Below are 20,875 nucleotides of genomic sequence, written 5' to 3' on the forward strand. Positions count from 1 at the left end.
CGTCTTCTAACTTGTCACTATCTACAACAGTAGGTGGGGTGCTGCTCATTGCAACTGCTTGTGCTATTACACTCTGCATGTAAATTCCAGTTTCAATCTGCTGCTGCGGTTCTTGCCACTCTTCTAATCTAGAATTGTCCAGTGCCATTCCGGTTTCTGCCATCGATTTTGTCTTCGACCCTCTGATATATACCCGAGCAACCAAAACCTGACGAACTAGACATCTTTCTCACCCATGAAACGCTGGTAAAAATCACAAATCACTATTCTACATGACACTGAAAGACCTTCTACTGTTGACTGAAGGAGCATATGTGGCATCACGTACAAAAACTGCAAATTATCCCTAAATCACATGTAGCAAGACTGAAATCCTGCCTGCGGTCTGTCCACAGAATGTAAACAATCTCGCGCTTACCAGTTCTTTACAATTGGCGTCTTCCGATTTGGTCTTTGGTGTTCACACAGCCCTTGCCAAAATATCCGATTTTTCTGTCGATTCAATGATGGTGCCCACAAGGTCAATTCCAGCAGCTTCTCCGTCACGAGGGTTGTCTTTTCGAAATTGGATGTCTGCCCAGAATATTGGACAGCCCTACAGTTAAGAAATTGTAAGAGGTAGACAATCCGGATTTAATCCAAATTCAGAAATTCAGCTTGGCCTGGACGTCGGAAACAAGGAATGGATTTGCATGCGGACAAATGTCATTCAAAAAATTCATGGATTAAGTGTAATAATGAAGTAACGCAATAACAGTGACGCCCGATCACCCTTCATTTCGTCGTCATGTGGATATCAAATCCTACTCTGCGAAGATGATATCCAAAGCACAAGACAAGAATTCGAGTAGGCGAGGTCATTAGCAAGGATGGTCGAATGTGAGCTCTGACCGGGAAGACTGTAGAGGCTCCAGTGGTGGGAAAAGCACATAAAGGGTACTTACTTCACAGTAGGTTTAGAAGTGACGGAAGAGACAGAGGTGCAGTTCCAGAAGGTGTGGAGGAAGCGATCGTCGATGCGGCTGGACTGACAGCTCTCTGCCCATATGAGCTGAAGAACAGCCATAATAAGAGATGATGGGTAACTTAATCAGGGTGGTCCAGTGAAGGAACAGTTCAGCCATGAGGCAGCAGCACCAAGAGGCCACTCCATTCCATTCCCCCACGAAAATGGCAACCTTGAGCTGTGAATCTAGACTCAGTGCAAGCCCCGGTGTGCTCCAGGTTGGATGGATCTCATCGGGAGAGAGAACGAGAGAGAGAGCGAGAGAGAGAGAGCGATGGCTGATGCTCAGGGTGGTGGTGATCGGAGTCGGTAGCCATGGGCAACGATGAACGCAGGCGGCGGAGGACTGCTGATTACCCGCGCCAATGGGACGTCCAATGACGTCACTCGGTTCTCGGCAAAGACGCCCTTCCCCGTGGGGGGGGATGCCTCGAAGACTCCGCCGATCACATAAGAAATTTAATAAATAAATAAAAATTAAAAGCAAATACAATAAGGTTTTAAAGGACTAACATATTGCAAATCAACAAAGTTCAAGTAGATAAATGGAAATAATAATAATAATAATAATAAGATCTCATTTTTCTATGTTAGGTATTTGTTGAAAATTTTGACATTTAGATTTAAGACATGCATTCATATTCTTGTTTTTTCAAAAAATATAAATGATAGAAATACAAAATTTTATTTTTAAAAAGTCACCATTTTTTGTAAAAATATGTTGAACAAGCTTAAAAAATTTAGACGGTATGCAAAAATAACTAGCTATTTGAAAGTACATGTGTGTGTACAAGTTAATGAAGGGTCAGTATTTGTATTTCATATTTTACATTTTTATCTTAATTAAAACATGTGAAAAATGTACTCATCTACGTACACATATAAATGTTCTGTTCAAAGAATACAAAAATTCAAGAAGAATAATTTTTTCCCTTTTTGATTAGAAGATGAATGACAATAAGGCAAACTGTCACTTTGTGAAACATACATTGTTGTGTTACGAAAATGGGTATTGAATAGGATATTTAACTTTTTGAAAAAATTATGTTAAAATTTTTACGAAATTGAACACATTAAACAGAATGGAGTGGTTTATTTCAGTTAATTTTATTGCAACAGCAAAAAATATATATATACGTTTAAGCCTGTTGACATAAAAATGATAATGATTTATTGTTTGATTCGTTTTAGTAGAAATTGGAGTTTATCTGGATTTCTTTTCTTTTTTTTAAATAGAAAGAAACAAAACCAAAACCAATGATTTTGAGATAAAAACTTAGCAAAAGTTTTACAAAAACTTATTTAATCATTCATTACCCACAAAGATAAACCTAGTGGAATGCGCAATCATATTCACAAGTCTTTTAAAACTTGTTAATGCCAAAAATACACGTTTAAGAACCAATTTTTAAAGAGATTAAGGACATGAACTCGATCTCACAGAATAAACATCACAATAGAAGCTGAATTTGCAATATAGTATAATTTGAAACTAAGTAATGAAATCAGAACTGATATAAAAAGTTGTTTAGATAATGATTTAAATTAGATAGTTTAGGTTAAATCCATCACCAAAAACATTGTCGGCAAACATATTATAATTTGGGGTGATATAGCAAATTGAAGTTTAAAGTACAATAGTTGGCTTATTAGTCATTGAAAATGATGACAAGTTGATACTCACACACACACACACACACACACATACATACATATATATATATATATATATATATAGTACACTACCCAAAACATTCTTTTACTTCTTCTTTCACTTCAAAAGTTCAGAATTCTAAATTTGAGTATTTAAGTCTTCAAATTATAAAATGACTACATATTCTCATTAACTAATATTCAAATGTGAATAAAATGCTAATTAGATTAGCTCCAGCTTGCATAGAAAAAATTAAGATAAGTGTGTATCTTTATAAAATATAATTGGCACAATTATAAAACAAATTCTTATATATTCTTCCAAATCAATATTACTGAAAATATATCCTAAGATGAGTTCGTTGAGAGCACAGGCTTGCTTTACTATCAGTTAGGATCAATCACATCTTCCATTGTTACTCTATTATTTTAGAACTATTTTTACTACTTTATTTTTCTATCTACTCTCAACATATAATTTCCCGAAAGAAACGCATGAAGAGCAAATCAGAAGAAAAATATATTCTGTTGATACTAATACGTGAGATTATAACACCAAATCAATTTAATAATTCATCACAAGTATTTTCACAAAAAGAAAGTGGATGTGTCACAAAACATTGTTGCCAATTTAAATATAGGAAACTGCAACTCCAACACAATAAATGGATGATCCTGAAACAACTCCACGTATCTAAAGACAACTAAATTTACCGGTATCGGAACCCGTTGATAAGAAATTCTTAAAGTTATGCAACGTTCGCACTGCATTAGAACATGCATAACTAACAAAAGACATTTTCCATTAACATTCTCGAAAAAACGAGTTTAAAAGCTGTATCATACGAAAGAATGTTATGAGAATCAAACTACGAACAACCAGTTGTAGATTGAAATTTCAAACAAAGAGGACAAAATAGCAAAATCACCTCACATAGAAACCACACTGCACAAAAACCTTCTGTCCCATCGACTCATGCACACTTTCAAAATGAATGCAATTGGGACCCACCAAAAAGTCCACGTCAGATGACGACGTGGACATTCCATCCACGCTGGAAACAGAACTAGAGGGGAGGTTGTGGTGGAAGAGCACCACTAGAGCCAGGACCGACTCAGTGGGACTTTAAACCAGGAGGAGAGGAAAACACAAGTACAAGGAGAGAGAGTAAGAGAGAGAGCGCGGGGCAGACTTCGAACACACGACGAGGAGACCCTGGGAGCGGCAAGTCTGGAACTTCTCTTGGCTTCCTTCCTTCATTCCTTGCCTCCCCTCCCCCTTCCCTTCATCGCCTTTGGTTTCTCATGACTGGATCATACAGACCTTGCGATGCTTTCAAACCCTAGCCAAACCCCACCACCATCGCCATCTCTCCCTCTCAACAAATCTGCCATTGACGTCGCCCGCGCCTTGCTGCTGCTTCTTCCGCCCTTGTACCAGCGCATTTCTAACGCCCGCTATCCCAGCTTTCTGTCGCCACCAAATTTCGCCACGCTCGCCAGCTCCACCATTACCACCGAGTGCATCCATTCGCCTCTTCCAGGTACGTAATCCCCCCCCCCCCCTGCGGTCGCGCTCTAGGGTTCTGAGCTTCCGCTTTCGTGGTGGCCATGCTGGGATGGCGCTGGCCGTCGCTGGTCCAGCTCCTGATCGTCAATTTGCGATCCGATTAGCGGGCGACGCGCTGATTCCGTCCACCGAGAGGGCTGGTCGCAGTGGTCCGGTTACCCTCCTGGTGGCGTGTGCGCTGCGGAAGTCCTGTGGAAAACGCTGCGAGGCAGCGCGATGAGATGTTCTTGTCGAGCTAGCATGTCAGGTTGATGGTAGACCATGGAAATCACTTGCTGACCGGATTCCTAAGGAACTGGCGATGGTCTTGGTATTGTTCTGGACAACGATTGCATAGTGGCGGGGTTTTAAACATCGCCGGCCTTATGGTGCATGGTAGGAGAGGTCGTAGGGCTGGATTGACGACATTCATGGCATCTGGGCATGAATTGGCTGTGTCGATTTTTGGAGTAGGAGATGCCGGGTGGTTCTGTGATGGACGAGGAGGGGCGATGGCGATCGAATTTTGCGGTTTAGGAGCGAGGGCGTTGGGCGTAGTGTGCATGCTGAGTGCCCTCGCCCCCGTTGCGTGTAACCTAATCTGATGTGGAGGGCGTGTCGGGGTGGTGTGCAGAGAATTGAGTCGTGGGGGATGGAAGGCGATGCGGAATGGTTCTTCTGCACACCTTAGATTGGAGGACAATCGGGGCGTGGCAAGCGTGATGAATGAGGGGATTCCAGCACGTAATGTGTGTCCGAGGTGGCGGAGTTAGAAGGTGCGTCCCGGGTAGGGCTGGGAGCATGTGACATGGTTTGGAGGATCGAGCTGAAGGAGATGAGCTAGGGAAGTCGGTGGCACCGCTGTGGTGCCGTGTCGGAACGATGGCATCCATGCAGAGGCTGGATACTGTGAATTTGAGCAGTCCCGACGGGGGCCCGCACGGTGTGGGCGGAGGTGCACACCGGGGTTTCGGTGCGAGCTTGGACAAGTCTCATAGTTTTCGGGATGGTCACGAAGGTCGGGCATCGGGCGGAGGCGGGCCATCGAGTTCGCACGGCGAGGCTCCGGCTCTGGCGAGCGTCCTGTTTCTGGAGAGCATAAGCTTGCCGAGTGTGAAGTCGAATGCGCAAACGGAGCTGCGACGGGCGATGAACGCTGCGAGCAGTCAACAGGGCGATGACCCGAGTCTGGGAGGGTTGCAGTCGAAGGCTCTGGAGAGCTGCAGCGGGGAAGAGATCAAGCGGATGAGGGTCGGGCTGACGGAGGGGGCGTCGCGGGCGAGGTAAGTGGCGGGACGTTTGGTGGTTGGGGGTGCGTGGAGAGGTGGGGAGTGGGAGGGGTGAGTGACGAGGGAGCGTGGTTGTGTTGGGGGTGGGGTATTGGTAGCAACAGGGGTAGCATGTGTGGTAAGTGGGAGCATGCGGTGGAAGGGGTGTTGTAGGTGAGGACTTTGTAGGTGTATTGCCGGCAGCGTTTTGAACGTCCGTGGTGGTGTGAACTGGCAGAGAGCGAATGCGGCACCTGTCGGAGGCGGTGATCAAGCTGGATAGGTTCCTGTATGCAATGCAGTCTCGGAAGAGAAGCAGACCGGAGTCTGGTGGACATGACAAGGGGGGACATGCGGGTGGAGGTCAGAGAGGTGCTTCGTCTGGGCATGTGGCGAAAGGAGGTGGTCGAAGCGCTTCTAGCAGCGGTGAGATATCGAGAATGGTGAAGGGAGGAGGGGAGAAGAGTAAGAGCGGGATGATCAACAAGCGAATGCGGACTTCGTTGGCAGACGCACGGGTATGGTGAAAAGACCGCGCGTTGTGGGTTGCGGTTGTGGAACGGGGTTGATGGAGTGTTGGGCGTGCAAGCGCATTGTGATGTTTTTAGGACGTTGGGTCATAGAAAGTAGGGAGTCCTCGAGGTGGACGGTGTGGGTGGTAGTGAGGGACCATGATTGCTTCTTGGATCACATGCGAAGTCACATGTGACTCTGGGGGGGAGGGGGGGGGGCTCGGTGTGGGGCGCCGGCTCTGCGTACTCATTGACTTGTGGGTTGGAGGAATTGGAGTATGGAGGAGGTGTGGACGCGGGAACGTTTGAAACCGGCGTAATGGGTGAGGTTTGAAGGGGAGGCATTGAGAGAACCGCACGTGAATGTGGTGTGGTGTGATGCCGTATGCAGGGGGCGGTTGGGTGGGCGAGTGTCGTGAGCGTGCGTGCGTGTGGTGGTGTTCCTTACGGTGTGGTGTGGTGTGAGGGTTGTGATGCAGCCTGAGGGGCGACCGAGCAATCTGAGCGTGCAGCGGTCTTCCGGGGTGCAAGAAAGAGAGCGGGGGAGCCCGAGGCCGAGCAGCTTTTTGAGCTCTCCGGTGGAAGAGAAGGAGAGAGTGGGTGGAGGAGGTGGCGGGAGCTACGAGAAGACGAAGATGAAAGGACGACGGTCGGCCACCATAAAGGCGGAGGCAGCGGTGGTGAGCGTGGCGAACGGTGGCACGGACGTGGAGCGGGAGCAGAAGGGGAGCGTTCAACATCACAGAGGCGGTGTGGACGGACGGGCGCGTCCGAGCGAGGGCCATGGCTACAGGTAGGTGGTGTTGCGTTGGAGGGAAATGCGTGTGGTGATGAATGGGAAGGGTGCGTGCAAGCGGTGGAAGGGTATGTTGGTGGCGTGAAGCACCGAGGAGCGGGAATGTGGGTGGGCGAAGAGGATGGTGCGTGGTGCGGTGAGAGTGTGTAGTTGTGGGGATGGTGTGCGGAGAAGTGTCGGACGGGGTGGATGAGGGAGCGTGGTGCTTGCATGTTGTGGCGAAAGGTGAAGGAGGGGTTGCGGGACATGGGTTGGAAGATGCGTGGATTGTTGGGATGGTTGTGGAGGGGAGGCCTGGTAGACGTTCACGTGGGTGACGGGGAGGTGGGGTTGGTGTGTGCGTTGGGCAGGTCGGCACCGTCGGGACCCGTGCACGGCACATTGTCTGTGCAGAAAGCGGAAGCGATCGTGCATGCGAACGGGGGAGGGATGCGAGGTGGTGGGAAGGGGGAGGCGGATGGATCAGTGCATGGCGCGGGGAGAGTGGAGCGGTCGATTGTGGCGGAGCGGGAGCGTGCGAACGTGAAGGGCGGAGCCACGTACGTGATGTGCAGTGGGGGTTGGTCGTGGAGGGAGTGTGTGTGGAATTGGGAGGGGTGTAGGAAGGAGTGGCGTGAGTTGCGAATTGTGGGGATGGTAGTGCGGCGGGTGGGTAGTGCGAGGTTTGGATGCGATGCGAGCGGTTGTTTGGTGGAGCGGATGGTTGAATGCGATTGGGACGTGGTGTGGCAGGGCGGTGGGTCGGGAGGAAGCGCGCGTTGCAGGTCCGGGCATGATGCCGAAGGCGAAACGGTCGAATCTGGTATCGGGGAGCAACCAGTCCGGGCACGCGAGCCGGGCGTCATCGTTTGCAGATGTTCGGGAGAAGCCGGCGGCGTTGGCGAATCCAGCGAAGGAGCAGGCGGCGTCGGGCCCCGTGAACCGGAAGAGGCCAGCGCCGTCGCGGTCGTCGTCGCCGCCGGTGGCGTCGTGGGGGAGCTCTCGACCTCAGACGATGGCACGGGCAAGGCGAGTGAACCTGAATCCGCCCGTGAGCATCTCCGTTCCAGAGAAGGAGGAGGAGAACGGGGGCGTGGATGCGGGCGGAGGGGCGAGGGATGGGGGCGTCTCGAGTGGGACTCCAGGCGCGAGGTCGACCTCCTCGGGCGCAGGCGGGGTATTGAGCTTGACGAAGCGAGCAGTGGGTGGGCAGTTGGTCGGTCCGAGCAAGGCACAGGCCGAGCGGGGGCCGGTTTCGTTGGGTTCGGAGGAGTCGGTGGAGGAGGTGGCGAAGAGCAGGGAGAGGAGTCGGAAGGGAGAAGAGGAGGATGGGGAGCGGAAAGGGAGCGGGGGGAGGGAAAAGTCGGGGAGCGTGGTGGCGACGATGAAGAAGGAGGCGGCGTTAGCAGCGGAGGAGAGCGGAGGCGGGGACGGGGTGAGACGGCAAGGTCGAACAGGGAGGGGGAGCGTGGCGCCGCGGGTGGCGGCGGCGAGCACTCCGGTGGAGAAGGTGGAGGTGTCGGCAGGGAATGCAAAGCCGATGAGGAGTGGAAGGGCTGCGGTGGAGACGAAGCTGGGCGGGTACGTGCGCGGGTTGTGGGAGGCGGTACGGTGGGTTTGTCTGGGCATGTGCGTGGGAGTTGGATGGGTGGGAGTAGAATGTGGGGATGGTGGTGCGGTTGATGAGTGGAGGCAGGATGTGTGGTGGGGTGCAGTGAGGGGGGATGGGGTTGAGGCGTGGGTGGATCCGGGGCATTGATTGGTTTGTGGAGGCGTGATGGAAGAATGGGTGGGTTGGTGTTTGCAGGGGCGGGCGTCCAGGCACGAAGAAGGGCAGTGGTGATCGGAAAGCTTCCAGCAGGCCTCGGCGGGTACTTGGGAACAGCGGAGGCGAGATGACAGGTGTGGTGTGAAGGTTGTGTGGAATGGGTAGTTGTGGTTGTGAGGTGATTGGAGTGGGTGTGCAATGCGAGGGGTGTGCTGAGTTGCGTGTATGTTGTTGAGCAGAGGAGGAGGATGACCACGAGCAGCTGTCGAGAGCGGTTCAGCAAGCTGTGGAGCTGAGTGGTAAGAGTTTGTTTGGGCGGAAGGCGTGGTAGTTATGGCGTGGCATGGAGGGTCGGGGTGAGGGGTGGTTGGAGTGGTGGATCAAGCGAGGGGGGCGGGTGATAGGAAGGGATGGCGGGGTGATTTATTGTCGTGGGGGCGTGCGGGAGTGGGTGGTTGCTGTCGTGGCTTGCGGGATGTTGGCATCCTTGCACTTGAAGCGGGGGTTGGTGATGTTTGATATGGAGGATCGTGCTGGGACGCCATGGTTGTCGCTCATGTTGTTGGTGTGTATTTGCAGCATCAGCGTGCCCGAACAGTTTTTGGAGAGAAGTAGAGCCGTACTTCGCTTATGTTACTTCGGACGACCTATCTTTTCTGCAGAGACGGGTGAGTGGTGAAGCGATTGTGTGGGTATGTATGTGCTGGTCACTGGTGGTGGTGGTGATGTGAAGGCGGCATGTTGAGGTTGTGGGCGTGAGGCAGGAGTGCGGTGAGAAGTGCATGTTTGGTTGGAGGTGGGGTCGAGGGTGGGATGTAGAGCGGAAGAGATGTGACGGTTTGTTGCGTGGGGAGGGGTAGTGCAGTTGGAGAGGGATCGGGCGTGAATGGTGTGTTGTGGCGGGGGGAGGAGGTGATGTAGGTGTGCGCGAAGAGAGTGGTGCACGGGCGACTTGAGTGTTGAGCACATGTTGTGGGAGTGTGTAGATTGCCATGGCGGGTGAATGCAACAGCAGTTGGCAAGGTCAGAGCTTGGACGCATTGGTGGAAGCAGCAGGGGGTGGTGACAGGGGGCTGGGCGGCGGCGATGCGAAGGAGGCGAAGCAGTCGAAAGAGCAGGGGGCGGAGGAGAGGAAGTTGAGGAGGGGGAGGGGCGGGGGGTGGTATGACAAAGTTTTCCCGCTATCACAGCGGCTGCTGTCTGCGTTGATCTGCGAGAGGGAGGACGGCGAGAGCGAGAGGGTAGGTGAGGAGGGCGTGGTAGAGCTGGACTCGGATTCTCCTCGTGCTCCGAGTACGCAGCGCGAGATGGACTGCGAGAGGAGGGATGCAGAGGGCGAGTCGGACGTAGACAACGCGAAAGCTGATTCCGAGTGGTGGAGCGCAGGAGCAAGAGCGGGAGGGTACAGCGAAGGGTCTCCCATGTCTGGTGGGCAAGGGTGTCGGGCGTGGGATGAATATCAAGGTTGGTCACTAGCTTTGGCGGGGATGGGTGTGGTGTATAGCAGTGTGGTGTTGAGTGGCGTGCATGTGAAATGGGGCAGGAATGGGTGCGTGAAAGGGTGTCCGATGCGGTTTGGTAGGCGGGGTCGTGGTGTGGTGGATGCGGGTGGGTATGGTTTGGAAGCGTAGTGACGGTATGTTGGACGTTGGTTTCGTGACAGATGGGGAGGATATCGTTGTCGGGAGCGATGGGCACGGAGCGGCTGGCGCAGATTGGGGCAGCGGCGGGGATGATGAGGACAACGAAGCAGGGTGTGGGAGGCAGGCGGAGAACGGGTGGATGGATTGGGAAGAGCAGTATGGAAGGATGAGCCTGGACGATAGGTTAGCGGTGGAGTTGAGGAGCATCGGGCTGGAACCTGCGCAAGTGGTGAGCGGAGAGCGCAGGATTTGAGATGATGTGGTGTGTTGAGCGGGGCGTGGCGTATAGGAGGGGGTTGGTGAGAGTGCGGGAATCGAGGTGGTGCGAGCAGAGAGCGGTGGTAGTCGGGGAGCGTGGAGGGAGGTTTGTGTTGTTTGGGAGTGCGGGGTGTATGAAGAGGCGGAGGAGGGAGGACTGAGGATCGATGTGGTTGGGTGTGTATGGTGCGTGCAGCAGGCGGAGCAGGAGGAGGCGGAGGAGGACGACATGGGGGATGAGTTGAGGGGGCTGCAGATCGAGCTTGCGGAGCAGGTAAGATGCGTTGGATGTAGAGAGGGAGTGTGAGAAACGGTGAAGAAGTGGGGGATTGGTTTTGTTGGGTGCAGTGGAGGTAAGACAAGCGCGGTTATTTGGTGCGCAGGTTTCGAGGAACAAGGAGCGGTTGTGCAGGCTGGAGAGTGCCGTCATGAGAAGCAGGGCGGGCGAGGAAAGGTAGGGTGGAAGAGACGGTTGTGAAATTGCAGCGACGTGAATTGGTGTTTGGCAAGAGTGGTGGTGGTTTGTGGCATGGATGGCGTTGTTGGGATGAGATGTGTAGTGAGCAGAGCGGTGTGTGAAACATGGGCTAGGAAGGTATTGAAGAGCGGGGGTGGTATGGTTGGACTGTGGTTTTGCAGAGCGCGGGAGAAGCTTGCGATGGACAAACTGGTGGAGTTGGCGTATAGAAAGAAGACGGTACGTGTGTGAAACTCGGTGGTTGAGGTGGTGTAGATGGGAGGTTGTGTAGATGTGAGCGGCGGGGATGGCGTAGAAGTGGAGGTGTAGTGGGTACAGTGGTGGAAGTATGAGGCAAGGGGAATTGGGATTGGGACGATTTGGGACGGCGAGTGGTGTTTGAGAGAGAGGTGGAAAGGCGGGCCGAGACAGGGAAAGAGTTGACGAAGTGGGTGCATTTTGGATTGCAGGGTGGGCGATCCAGTAAGGGAGGCGGTGTGAAAGGAGCAAGAGCGGTCGCACTTGCGTTTGCAAAGCGGGTCCTGACAAGGGTCCACAACTTCGAGGGTGGTGTGAGCTGTATAACGGACCCCGCGTTGCGTGAGCGTCTGTTGTGCGTTGCTCCGAGTGGTGCGGAAGGCACCGTGGACGGAGGCATGGATGCATCGAAAGATGGCGGTGGCGGGGCAGGAAGTGGCGGAAGGATGGCATCACCAAGGGGTGCAGGTTGGTTAGCATGGCGATGTGGTTATGCCGTGGCAGTGCGGGTGGTTGTTTGGTTGGTTTTGTTTTGTTTTATTTTGTTTTGTTTTGGTTTTTTGGTTTTTTGGTTTTTTTTTGTGTGTGTATGTGTTTGTTGTGTGTGGTGAAGAAGTGGGTTTGTACTGGAGTGGAGGGGAATGGTACGGGGCGTTGGCAGTAGGGTGATTGGATGTGCTGGAGGGGATCGCGACGTGCGGTGTTGCACGCGTTGGGCGTGAGTGGGTGGAATGGGTTTGTGGAGGGAGCGTGGTGGTGGATGGTTAGGGCGTGTGGGATGTGGAGTTGAGAGTTGAGCGTTGGGGGATGATTTCTGATGGTAGCGTGCGGTGGGTGACGGGGTGCAGAGGCGGAGAGGGGTTCTTTGGACGGGCAGAGCCATGGCGTGAATTTCTGGCAGCAGAAAGAGGGGGTGTGGACGGGTCGGGCCAGGGAACGTGAGGCGTTTCTGGAAGACGGGTCTGGATACGCATGCACTCGGGACGTGAATACGCTGAGCTTGAATGGGTTGGGGGGGATCAAGGGCAAACGGAGCGAACGGGAGAGGGATGGAAAGGTGAAGGAAGGAGGCGCAGGAGGGAGGTCGGGGCACAGCAATGTGAAGGGGGAGCGGAAGACGAAGACGAAGCCGAGGCAGAAGACGGGACCGCTGTTGAAGTCTGTGCATGGGCTGGTGGCGAAGGCGGCGGAGCAGCAGCCTGGCAAAGGCAGGTTGTTGAACGAGGGCCGCGCGGGGGCAACGGAGAGGCAGGCAATGAGGAGCGAGGAAGTGATGCCGAGTCTGGGAGCGTTGCAGGAAGCGGTGGTGGAGGGCGACGGACAGATCGATCTGTCGGCGATACCTCTGCCCGGAATGGAGGAGATGAGCATGGGTCAAGCAGACATGGGGTCGTGGCTTGACTTCGACTTGGAGGACCCGTTGCAACAGACGGACGACTTCCTGATGGGGTTGGACGTTCCGATGGACGACTTGTCGGGGCTGCAGATGATGATGTGAGGGGCGGGTGGTGGGGCAGTCGGGGTGGGCGATTTGTGATTATGAAGGACATGGTCCTTATTGTACATTGAAAGTTGGCCTCGAGGAGGCCTTGAAACGGGTACGAATCCCCGGATGGTGGGGAAAAGGTATGCTGTTTTGGAAGGCGAGGTTTGAGGTCGAATAAGGGCAGTGGTGGGATGCCACGATGCATGTACGTTTACAGGGTTGAGATTTTAGGAAGTTTTTCAACAGAATTAGGGTCACAGTTGAAGGCGTGCCGTGCAGTCGGCCATGTTAGACAGCAGCTGTGGGACAGTGACCACCGATAGGAGACTACCATCTTGTACCAAAATTTGTTTACGCATTTTAATTCTTTTAGTGGGACTTTTTTTTTTGTTTGGTCGTTCTATCTATCTGCTTCCTGTTGAATGATTTACATCGTTAATATTTCATTTAAAAAATAAAAAATCTTAATTTTACATATCATTTTATACATGAATTTTTAGATAATAGAATATTTTTTCAAATAAAGATTTTCATATCAGAGTATTTAACAAACATATTGATCAAGGTTGTCACCATAACACAACTACATCTGTGCAAAGCCTCACTAGGCCTTTAAAATTTTTGATAAAGTAGTATAGGTCTTGACCTACTTTTAGGTTATAAGACTAAAACAAAATTGCGAGTGAGTTGTTATTTTGTAGATTAGTCTATAAGCAGAACATTGTTATTGTATGGAGCCTATTTCATAGCTGCAACGACTACAAGAAGTCAGGAAAGACAACCTTGCTAGCCAATCAATTGGTAGAGTCAAGAGGTAGTGCTTTTTGCATGGGTTTTTAGGGACAGCCTTGGAAGAAATTTCGATTTCAGTCTTTTGAATGTATTAGTTTTCTTCTCTGAAATTAATGTTATTCCGTTCAAAATCCTATTCTTACAAAATTAAGAGTATCCATCTCTAATTTTTTTTTCTTTTTCCAACTTTTTTTCTTGATGCCTTTTTCATTCTATTATGTAGATGAATTCCTAACAAATAGCCCTCTAAGAAGTTGTTTGGACTTTGAACTAGCAAATAATCAAATCTTTTGACTTATTCTTTTAACTTTATTTTTGTAACCTCAATAGTTATTTTGGATGGAACATTTTAATGATTAATTTAAAAATTAAGTTGAACAAATGCATAAGCTATATTTATTATTAAACATTTTTTCAAAATTATTTAGATTTTTTTTGGCAGTTTTTTCTAAGATCTTATTTATTGTTAATGATGGATTTAAACAAATTTAAAAAATAATTTCTATTTTTTTATTATTAAGGAAAAAAATTCTAAACTTTTAGTTTCTTTCATTGAAATTTATTTGTCTTTGATCTAATTATTACAAAATTCTACAATATTCACATTGTACAATTTAACATTTAATATTATAATACTTTAAAAATATAAAATATTATTTAAATATTTATTTTTATCATTAAATAGATTTTTTTTACTAAAAGATGTTTTTTATTATACATATTTTTTTATAATTTCATATACTCTTCTTCTTTATTGTCCTATTCAATTTAGTTTTTCGATATTTATACTAACATTAAATAAACAGATTTGCTATTGCACGCCTTTGTTTTGATTGTTGAATAAGCACTCCTTGATTTGATTTTGAACCTTAATTTCTAATATTTCTAATTATAAAAAATTATTATTATTTATTTTTCTTTTAATTCTTTTTCATACTCTTGTGTTTATATTAAACAAGATTTATTTAGTTAAAAAATGACCAACAATGGTTTTTAATACAAAATACTAAGATAAATTTCAATAATTATTTAAAATTAAGTTTGTTTATAAAAAAAGTAAACTATATAACTTTATTCTATATATATATATATATATATATATATATATATAAATATAAATTTCGTAAAAATAATACAAAATAAATATGACATAGAATGAAAAAGTCTAAAAGTGACACATGTAAATATTTATTGTATTATTTATAAACTCTGATTTTAAATTAAATATTGCAAGAATTCATACATACAAAGGGCATCATTATTTTACATCCAAATATATATTGCTGAAGACTTTTAAGTGGTGTCACTTTTATACTTGAGATATTTTTGAAAAATAAACCCACTTGACGATAAAAATGACACATACATACATACATACGTACATACATACATTTTAAATTTATTTCTTAAATTCTAAATTACACATAATATCAGATTTACTTAATTTAAATAAAAGTAAAGTTAAAAAATAGCTTTAAATTAGTAATTATATTCTTATAGAATTTTTGTAAAATTTCATGTGAAATAAATTAGAAAATATTATTTAAAACAATATGTAATTTGTATATATTCTGTATCAATTTGAGTATATCAATATTATGAATAGAATATGATATTTTTATTATATGTTCCAAGCTTGTTCAAACTATATATATATATATATATATATATATATATATGAGAAAGTAGTATTAGAAAATGCATTTTTTTTTATATTAGAAAAAAATAGAATACAAATATTGTCACATTAAGACAATAAAAAATCATGTATAAAAAGTAGCACAAACATTTATTATAGAAAAACAGAAAGTTTACTTTTTATTTTGTTAAAAAATTGAATGTATATCACCAAATTTTTTATTGCTTCTAACAAAATAAGCTATATTTATTTATTTAATTATTTTCTTGTTGTAATACATCCTTTCAAGCATGGTTTGTCTTGTCAACATTGGTGATTACTTTGGTTGTTAGATTATCTTCCAAATCAGCTCAAGTACATTTTGGGACTAGCCTTGAATTTTATTTTTCAATGACATACTTTCCATTTTGCAAAAACACAAAACTATTCTTCAAAATAGCATCCATACCCATCAAATACGTTATTGCTTCTAACCAAAAAAGTTGATTCTTTTGTATTGTATAGTATATTATAAGAAACATGTTTTTTGTTTTGTTTTGTTTTGTTTTGTTTTTTTTCCAATAACACCAATGATCATCTTAGTTGTTAACTCATATTCCAAATTAGCTCAAACACACCTTATAAATGCTTATTTTTTATTTTTATTTTTCTTCTCTATAAGGCTTCTTTTCATTTGATGAATTACAAAATCATCAACAATGTAAGAATTTAAAATAAGAACTTGTATTTGTATTAGCTATTTCACATCCTTGGCATTGTTAAACATTTCCTTATTGACTCTCTCTTTCCATATTAAGAAACTTTGTCTTCTCGCATAGAAAAGAATCTTTTTGATGCATAGATTATTCTTTTCTTTGTGCACACATAACTCCTTCTTTATGATTGCAAAGTCCAAGTTAAGTACATGTATGCTTTAATATAATTCCATAAGAATTTCATTCAACATACATGTTGTGCATGAGACAATGAAAAGACTTTTTAAAAAAATGGTGTAACATATATGTATACATACTTTTTATTGTTATTATTAAAAATAATTGTAACATATAGAGGGATTGTAGTTTTACAATACTAATTTTATTTCATTTTTCATTTTTAAGAAAGGAGGTAGAGGGAAATTTATTATAATTTTTGTGCTATTATACCATCTAGAGAAGTTGTAGCTAATTGAAAATAAATAAGATCACAAATTAATTATGTAGTCATAACATGTAACTAGAAATACATACGAAGGATTCTTTTGTTCCAAATGTTGAGTAGTATGCTGAGGTTTGAGAAATGCAGAATTCAGCAAGAAAGTGCATGACCATGGGAAAGCTGATGAAAATCAAGTTCCCTGATTGGATGGCCAGGGGAGTAGATATATCGCCGACGTGGACTCTGGAAGGGTCGAGGTGGAGGACACGTTGGCAGAGTGAAAATGGAATTTGAGGGGAGGAAGGGTGGTGGTCCTGTGGAGGGGAGCCAGCGGGGGATGCAAGGGAACGGGAGGGGGAACGAGTTCCCGTGCCCTGTGGATAGCGTCAGCCTGCATGGCTACTTGGCTCTGGCTGGAGCTCAGCCCCGCTAGTAAGTGTGTGCTGCAGTCCCCTACCTCGTGTTTGCTCTTTGCTTCTCTTTCTCCTCCTCCTTAGTCCTTGGTCTCCACTTCTCGGTGGGTGCTCTGTGCAGTGGAGCTTCCATTCCTTTGACACTTCTCCACTTCCGCAGTGTCCCCGCAGCCATGGCTGGAACCATGTCCGCTCTGGCCAATTGTGGATTGATGCGCGCCCCCGTGCACCACAGCATCACCTCGTCCACAACCTGCGACACCACTGCCTCCGCCTCCACCCGCATCGCCCTCCCTCCCGTCCATTGCTCTCGTAAGCTCCTTTCTTTTGACTCGGATGTTAGGGTAGTTTTCAATTAGTATTGTACCTGATCGTGAAGCTATGGTTTTGATATGGTGATACAGCTTGATTGATAGGAAATTGATTCCTAAACCCTCCTGATTGTGCAATCTTCTTGCCCCTTGCACACTTTAGAATGTGTCGTTGTCTCGTTCCCGTGATCATTAGTAGTTGTGCAAAACCATTCTGGGTGACTGTCGCGAGCTTTGGAATTTCAAGAGAATTGTTTGAAAATCAATTGAGGAACGAGGTTTTGAATGACAGGTGTGTGTATCTTTTTACAAGAGAGAATATAGCCAGATAATTCATTAGTGGTTTCAACTAGGATGTCTGCTGCTCACGGGTAGCGCAACTAAGTGCTTGAAGAATCCCACTATGCTGCGAGAGGCCAAGTCATCCAAAATTTGTCGTAATCCTTGATGTGTGAGCCTTCGACTCTGGAATTTGTGTGCCAATTTCCCTAGGTGTGACTTTCTGCGCCTTTTCTCTGACTTTTATCTGCCTCGTAAATCATCCGTATTCTTTTTCTAAAGCAGTTTGAAATGTTTTTGTTGTGTCAGGGGAAGGTAGGGACTCGAAGGAGGTGGTGTCGACAGCTGAGGCATTTAAAAATGCCGCTTGCGGACTTCTTTTATCTTTCTCCTTAGCAACTGCATCACCATCGTTCGCTGCTCAAAATAGCCAGGTGCCTAAGTTTATTTATTTTTAATTTATACTCATTTATTTAAAATTTTAACTTATTTAATTAATTTTTAACTTTAAAATTTTTATGAGTGCTTCTGTTACTCTCAGATTATGATTGGTAGCTCATGGATTTTAAATTTGACCTTAACCTTAACATCTGTCATCAATATATTGTGCAATCTACAGAATCCCCATCCAGTCAAAGATCAATTCAATATATAGTAATACTCGTTTCTGTTCATGTTTGTGTGTGTCATCAAGCTCATGCTTGGGGCGGAGCGCATACACATGCACCACAGTTGGATGATAACTTCATGCGTTTTGAAACTGGTGTTGAACTAGTTTTGAAACCTGTGGCTATATTCCGTGCAGATGAGATTGCCACCACTGTCCACTGACCCGAATCGATGTGAAAGAGCCTTCACAGGGAATACCATTGGTCAAGCAAACGGTGTTGCCGACAAGGTTCTCGATCTCCGCATGTGCGATTTCTCCAATGATAAAACAAACTTAAAGGGCAAGACATTATCAGCCGCTCTCATGTCAGAAGCCAAATTCGATGGTGCTGACTTGACTGAAGTAATCATGTCGAAGGCATACGCAGTTGGAGCGAGCTTCAAGGGTAATTCACTATTTCAGTCATAACAGCAAAGTGAAAAGTTCCAGCGTATGGTTTGTTCATTCTCATGTCATCGTTCATCTCACCCTATTCTATATTTAGTATTCTTGGACCAATGGAATACAGCAATGACGATTCTATTGTGAGCCGCCATATTTCCCTTCTAATCTCCCGAGTACTGTGCAACCGGCAATCTGCAAGTTTTATAGTGGGACTTGTGCACTCTTACGCAGGTTCCGTTTTCACGAATGCAGTTGTCGACAGGGTTGCATTCGACAAATCAGACATGCAAGGTGTCCAGTTCATCAACACTGTACTCTCAGGATCGACCTTTGAAGGGGCTAACCTCGAGGGCGCATCGTTTGAAAATGCTCTAATTGGTTATGTAGATATCCAGAAGTTGTGTAAGAATCCCACGCTTCCGGAAGAAAGTAGAATCGATTTGGCATGCAAGCCTTGATTAATTTGTAGCTGTTTGAAGAGATGTTCTTGTGACTTACTGTCGACGTGGCAACATTTTCTGTAATTGTGTTCGCAATTTTGCGGCTAACTAAAAAAAACCTTGGACTTCGGTATGAGGGGTGTGCAACTAGTCCATATTGAATATAGTGGTAGGAGTTGCAGCGCTATATGAATCGGTGCTCAATCAGGACAGCTTCAAACAGAAAGTTCACAGTTGATGAAAAAAATGCCTGGTTATTGGACAGATTCTCAATCACACGATCAGTGCACTAGTCATACATACGCGTTCACAAAAAAAAAAAAAAAAAAAAAAAAATGCGACAACGTTCAATTAACAGGAAAATTTGCCTGTACAAAAGTTGGACTCGCAAGTTCAGTAAAATCTTCGGCAGTGCGTTAACTGAAAACAATACGAACAAAAGAACTGTATTCCATATCAAAGCTGTAGCTTTGAGCGGCCTGTTTCCAGTTTAGACCTCAGACGAACCAAGAAGATTCGTCAAATACGATATGTTCAACTATTCAGCCAATTGTCGGACACTTCACAACCTTACGCTCATCGTCTACAAAGAGCCTCACGCGGTTCTCGTTGTAGTCCATAGTCACCATCATGTCTGTAGGAACAATCCTCACATTAAGATAGGGTCTCTCTGACAAAATGTGAGTCTTCGCTTCCTCAGCATCTCGTCCCACGAGATCGGGCCAGCGCCCATCTGTACTCAACAACTGCAAGCAATGAGGAATTGTACTGGAAAAACCAGCGAGTATAACGAATGACGACCTGCGAAAACATCCCAATATATCTGCAGTTCAACCAACGCCGACAAGCCCTTTCGACGTTCTTTCATGGAACATGATTTGGCGAAGTATTATCAGCTCCCAGGTTTCCGAAAGCAAACTTTCGAACGTCACTAAGTGAAATTTTTGATGGCTTCGTAAAGTTATAACCACTCAAATGAGGTCACCGAACATCAAACTCAAATTTAAATTTAAATTTGAAGAAAAACCGAACTATGAAAAAATGAAAGGGTTCATTCAAGAGGTACTGACCAAGGGCTGAGTGGATGCCAATTCGGCCATGGTTGGCATTTCCTCCCGATAAAGACGCCATTAACACAACCACCACGATCAAACAAGCAACTGTACGCATGTTGTCTGTATAATCCCAGATATTACAAAGAACATCAGAAAGAAGGATTCAAACATGAATAGGCAAACCACCCTCACGATTGTAAAAACTATGCATGCGCACTTGGGAATTATAAATCAAAACTCATTCCCGAATCCTCCATTATTCTAGGGTTTTAAAATCCAAATCACAGGAATCCTCGCAACACTCACAACACAGCACATAAAACCTCACAGGCGAAAATAAACCACCAGATACTCAATTAAAGACGACAACGAACCTCAAAAACCAAATTCCAAACCGCGAGACCAAAATCCTGATGTCATAGGGAGCTACCCCTAGTGTGGAACCAAGAGGAGCGTATCTCACCAGAATCGCACTCGGCGAAACCCAACCAGCAGAAGGGGAATTCGGAAGAATCGCACTCGGCAAAGGAAAGACTCAGAAGAAGAAAGAAGTAGACGAGAAGAAAACGGAGTAGGAGATCTCACGGCAAAGCTCGCAATGGGACGGTGCAGGAGGGGAAGCAAGAAGAGCAAGCATCCCCCACTTGCCTGGTCCAGCAAGCACCTGAGGCGCCGAAGCTCCCGGCGCACCCTTCGCCTCGTCTCCACCTCCACCTCCACCTCCACGGTTTCACTGCTCTTGCACCCCCTTGCCCGTGCATGGTGCCTGTTCCGACTCTGTCAACCGACTCTATGACCGCTCTTTTCTTCAACGACGTTTTCCTCCTTTCTACACATTTTATGTATACGCATGTGTGTATATATTATTATTGAGCTTCTTGCTTTACTTGGGTAGTAATATGTTATAACAAGTCAGTTATTGAGGTGTAATAAAGAGGAATACAGTTTGCATAAACACATAAATGGATGAACAAAAATAGACATCCCTTTCTCAATTGTTTACATTCTACATGTATGTATGTATGTACGTATGTACTAGAAAAAACCTATGCCGTTGTGTACAGCAACAATCTCTAGCATTGCCATCCATCTACTCCCTCGTTCATTCATGTTCCCTTGTTT

The 20,875-nt window shown here is 46.1% G+C and overlaps 3 protein-coding genes across 7 annotated transcripts; 2 read left to right on the forward strand and 1 right to left on the reverse strand.

Moving 5' to 3' along the window:
• The first annotated feature begins 3,808 nt into the window (after positions 1–3,808).
• On the forward strand, positions 3,809–13,034 carry LOC112276127 (uncharacterized). Of its 2 annotated transcripts, none has more exons than XM_073530691.2 (16): positions 3,809–4,203; positions 4,843–5,491; positions 5,715–5,994; positions 6,468–6,781; positions 7,135–7,323; positions 7,517–8,344; positions 8,571–8,665; positions 8,771–8,830; positions 9,111–9,199; positions 9,518–9,995; positions 10,195–10,403; positions 10,632–10,706; positions 10,816–10,886; positions 11,072–11,129; positions 11,360–11,615; positions 11,996–13,034. In XM_073530691.2, the coding sequence occupies exons 2-16, from the start codon at positions 5,091–5,093 to the stop codon at positions 12,643–12,645; spliced, it is 4,053 nt and encodes a 1,350-aa protein (XP_073386792.1). In that variant the 5' UTR covers positions 3,809–4,203; positions 4,843–5,090; the 3' UTR covers positions 12,646–13,034. The 2 variants fall into 2 exon arrangements, with proteins under 2 accessions (XP_073386792.1, XP_024362941.2); XM_024507173.3 differs by having other exon boundaries at positions 3,810–4,203; positions 10,629–10,706.
• A 3,611-nt stretch (positions 13,035–16,645) lies between these two features.
• LOC112276067 (thylakoid lumenal 17.4 kDa protein, chloroplastic) lies at positions 16,646–18,831 on the forward strand. The gene is made up of 4 exons (XM_024507039.3): positions 16,646–16,926; positions 17,514–17,638; positions 18,010–18,259; positions 18,490–18,831. The coding sequence occupies exons 1-4, from the start codon at positions 16,788–16,790 to the stop codon at positions 18,714–18,716; spliced, it is 741 nt and encodes a 246-aa protein (XP_024362807.1). The 5' UTR covers positions 16,646–16,787; the 3' UTR covers positions 18,717–18,831.
• Positions 18,832–19,090: 259 nt separating this feature from the next.
• LOC112276068 (subtilisin inhibitor) lies at positions 19,091–20,531 on the reverse strand. Of its 4 annotated transcripts, none has more exons than XM_090246687.1 (3): positions 20,402–20,531; positions 19,769–19,873; positions 19,091–19,431 (listed from the first exon to the last, which is right to left on the reverse strand). In XM_090246687.1, exons 2-3 carry the CDS (start codon positions 19,866–19,868, stop codon positions 19,241–19,243), a joined length of 291 nt encoding a protein of 96 aa, XP_090102813.1. In that variant the 5' UTR covers positions 19,869–19,873; positions 20,402–20,531; the 3' UTR covers positions 19,091–19,240. The 4 variants fall into 4 exon arrangements, with proteins under 4 accessions (XP_090102813.1, XP_073386661.2, XP_090102811.1 ...); XM_073530560.2 differs by having other exon boundaries at positions 20,339–20,412; XM_090246685.1 differs by having other exon boundaries at positions 20,217–20,407.
• Between the last annotated feature and the right edge of the window lie 344 nt (positions 20,532–20,875).

Source organism: Physcomitrium patens, chromosome 23 (assembly GCF_059467195.1).
Source record: "Physcomitrium patens ecotype Gransden chromosome 23, ASM5946719v1, whole genome shotgun sequence".
Taxonomy (NCBI): domain Eukaryota; kingdom Viridiplantae; phylum Streptophyta; class Bryopsida; order Funariales; family Funariaceae; genus Physcomitrium; species Physcomitrium patens.

Bases quoted from the DNA above. Each gene is read 5' to 3' on its own strand.
- LOC112276068 (XM_073530560.2), bottom strand. From the start codon at position 20,390: ATGCTTGCTCTTCTTGCTTCCCCTCCTGCACCGTCCCATTGCGAGCTT. The intron at 19,874-20,338 runs GTGAGATCTCCT...GGGATTATACAG, and splicing joins GTCCCATTGCGAGCTTTGCC to ACAACATGCGTACAGTTGCT. The intron at 19,432-19,768 runs GTCAGTACCTCT...TGTTGAGTACAG, and splicing joins TGGCATCCACTCAGCCCTTG to ATGGGCGCTGGCCCGATCTC.
- LOC112276067 (XM_024507039.3), top strand. From the start codon at position 16,788: ATGGCTGGAACCATGTCCGCTCTGGCCAATTGTGGATTGATGCGCGCC. The intron at 16,927-17,513 runs GTAAGCTCCTTT...TTGTTGTGTCAG, and splicing joins CCCTCCCGTCCATTGCTCTC to GGGAAGGTAGGGACTCGAAG. The intron at 18,260-18,489 runs GTAATTCACTAT...ACTCTTACGCAG, and splicing joins AGTTGGAGCGAGCTTCAAGG to GTTCCGTTTTCACGAATGCA.
- LOC112276127 (XM_024507173.3), top strand. From the start codon at position 5,091: ATGGCATCCATGCAGAGGCTGGATACTGTGAATTTGAGCAGTCCCGAC. The intron at 5,492-5,714 runs GTAAGTGGCGGG...GTGAACTGGCAG, and splicing joins GAGGGGGCGTCGCGGGCGAG to AGAGCGAATGCGGCACCTGT. The intron at 9,200-9,517 runs GTGAGTGGTGAA...GGGAGTGTGTAG, and splicing joins TATCTTTTCTGCAGAGACGG to ATTGCCATGGCGGGTGAATG.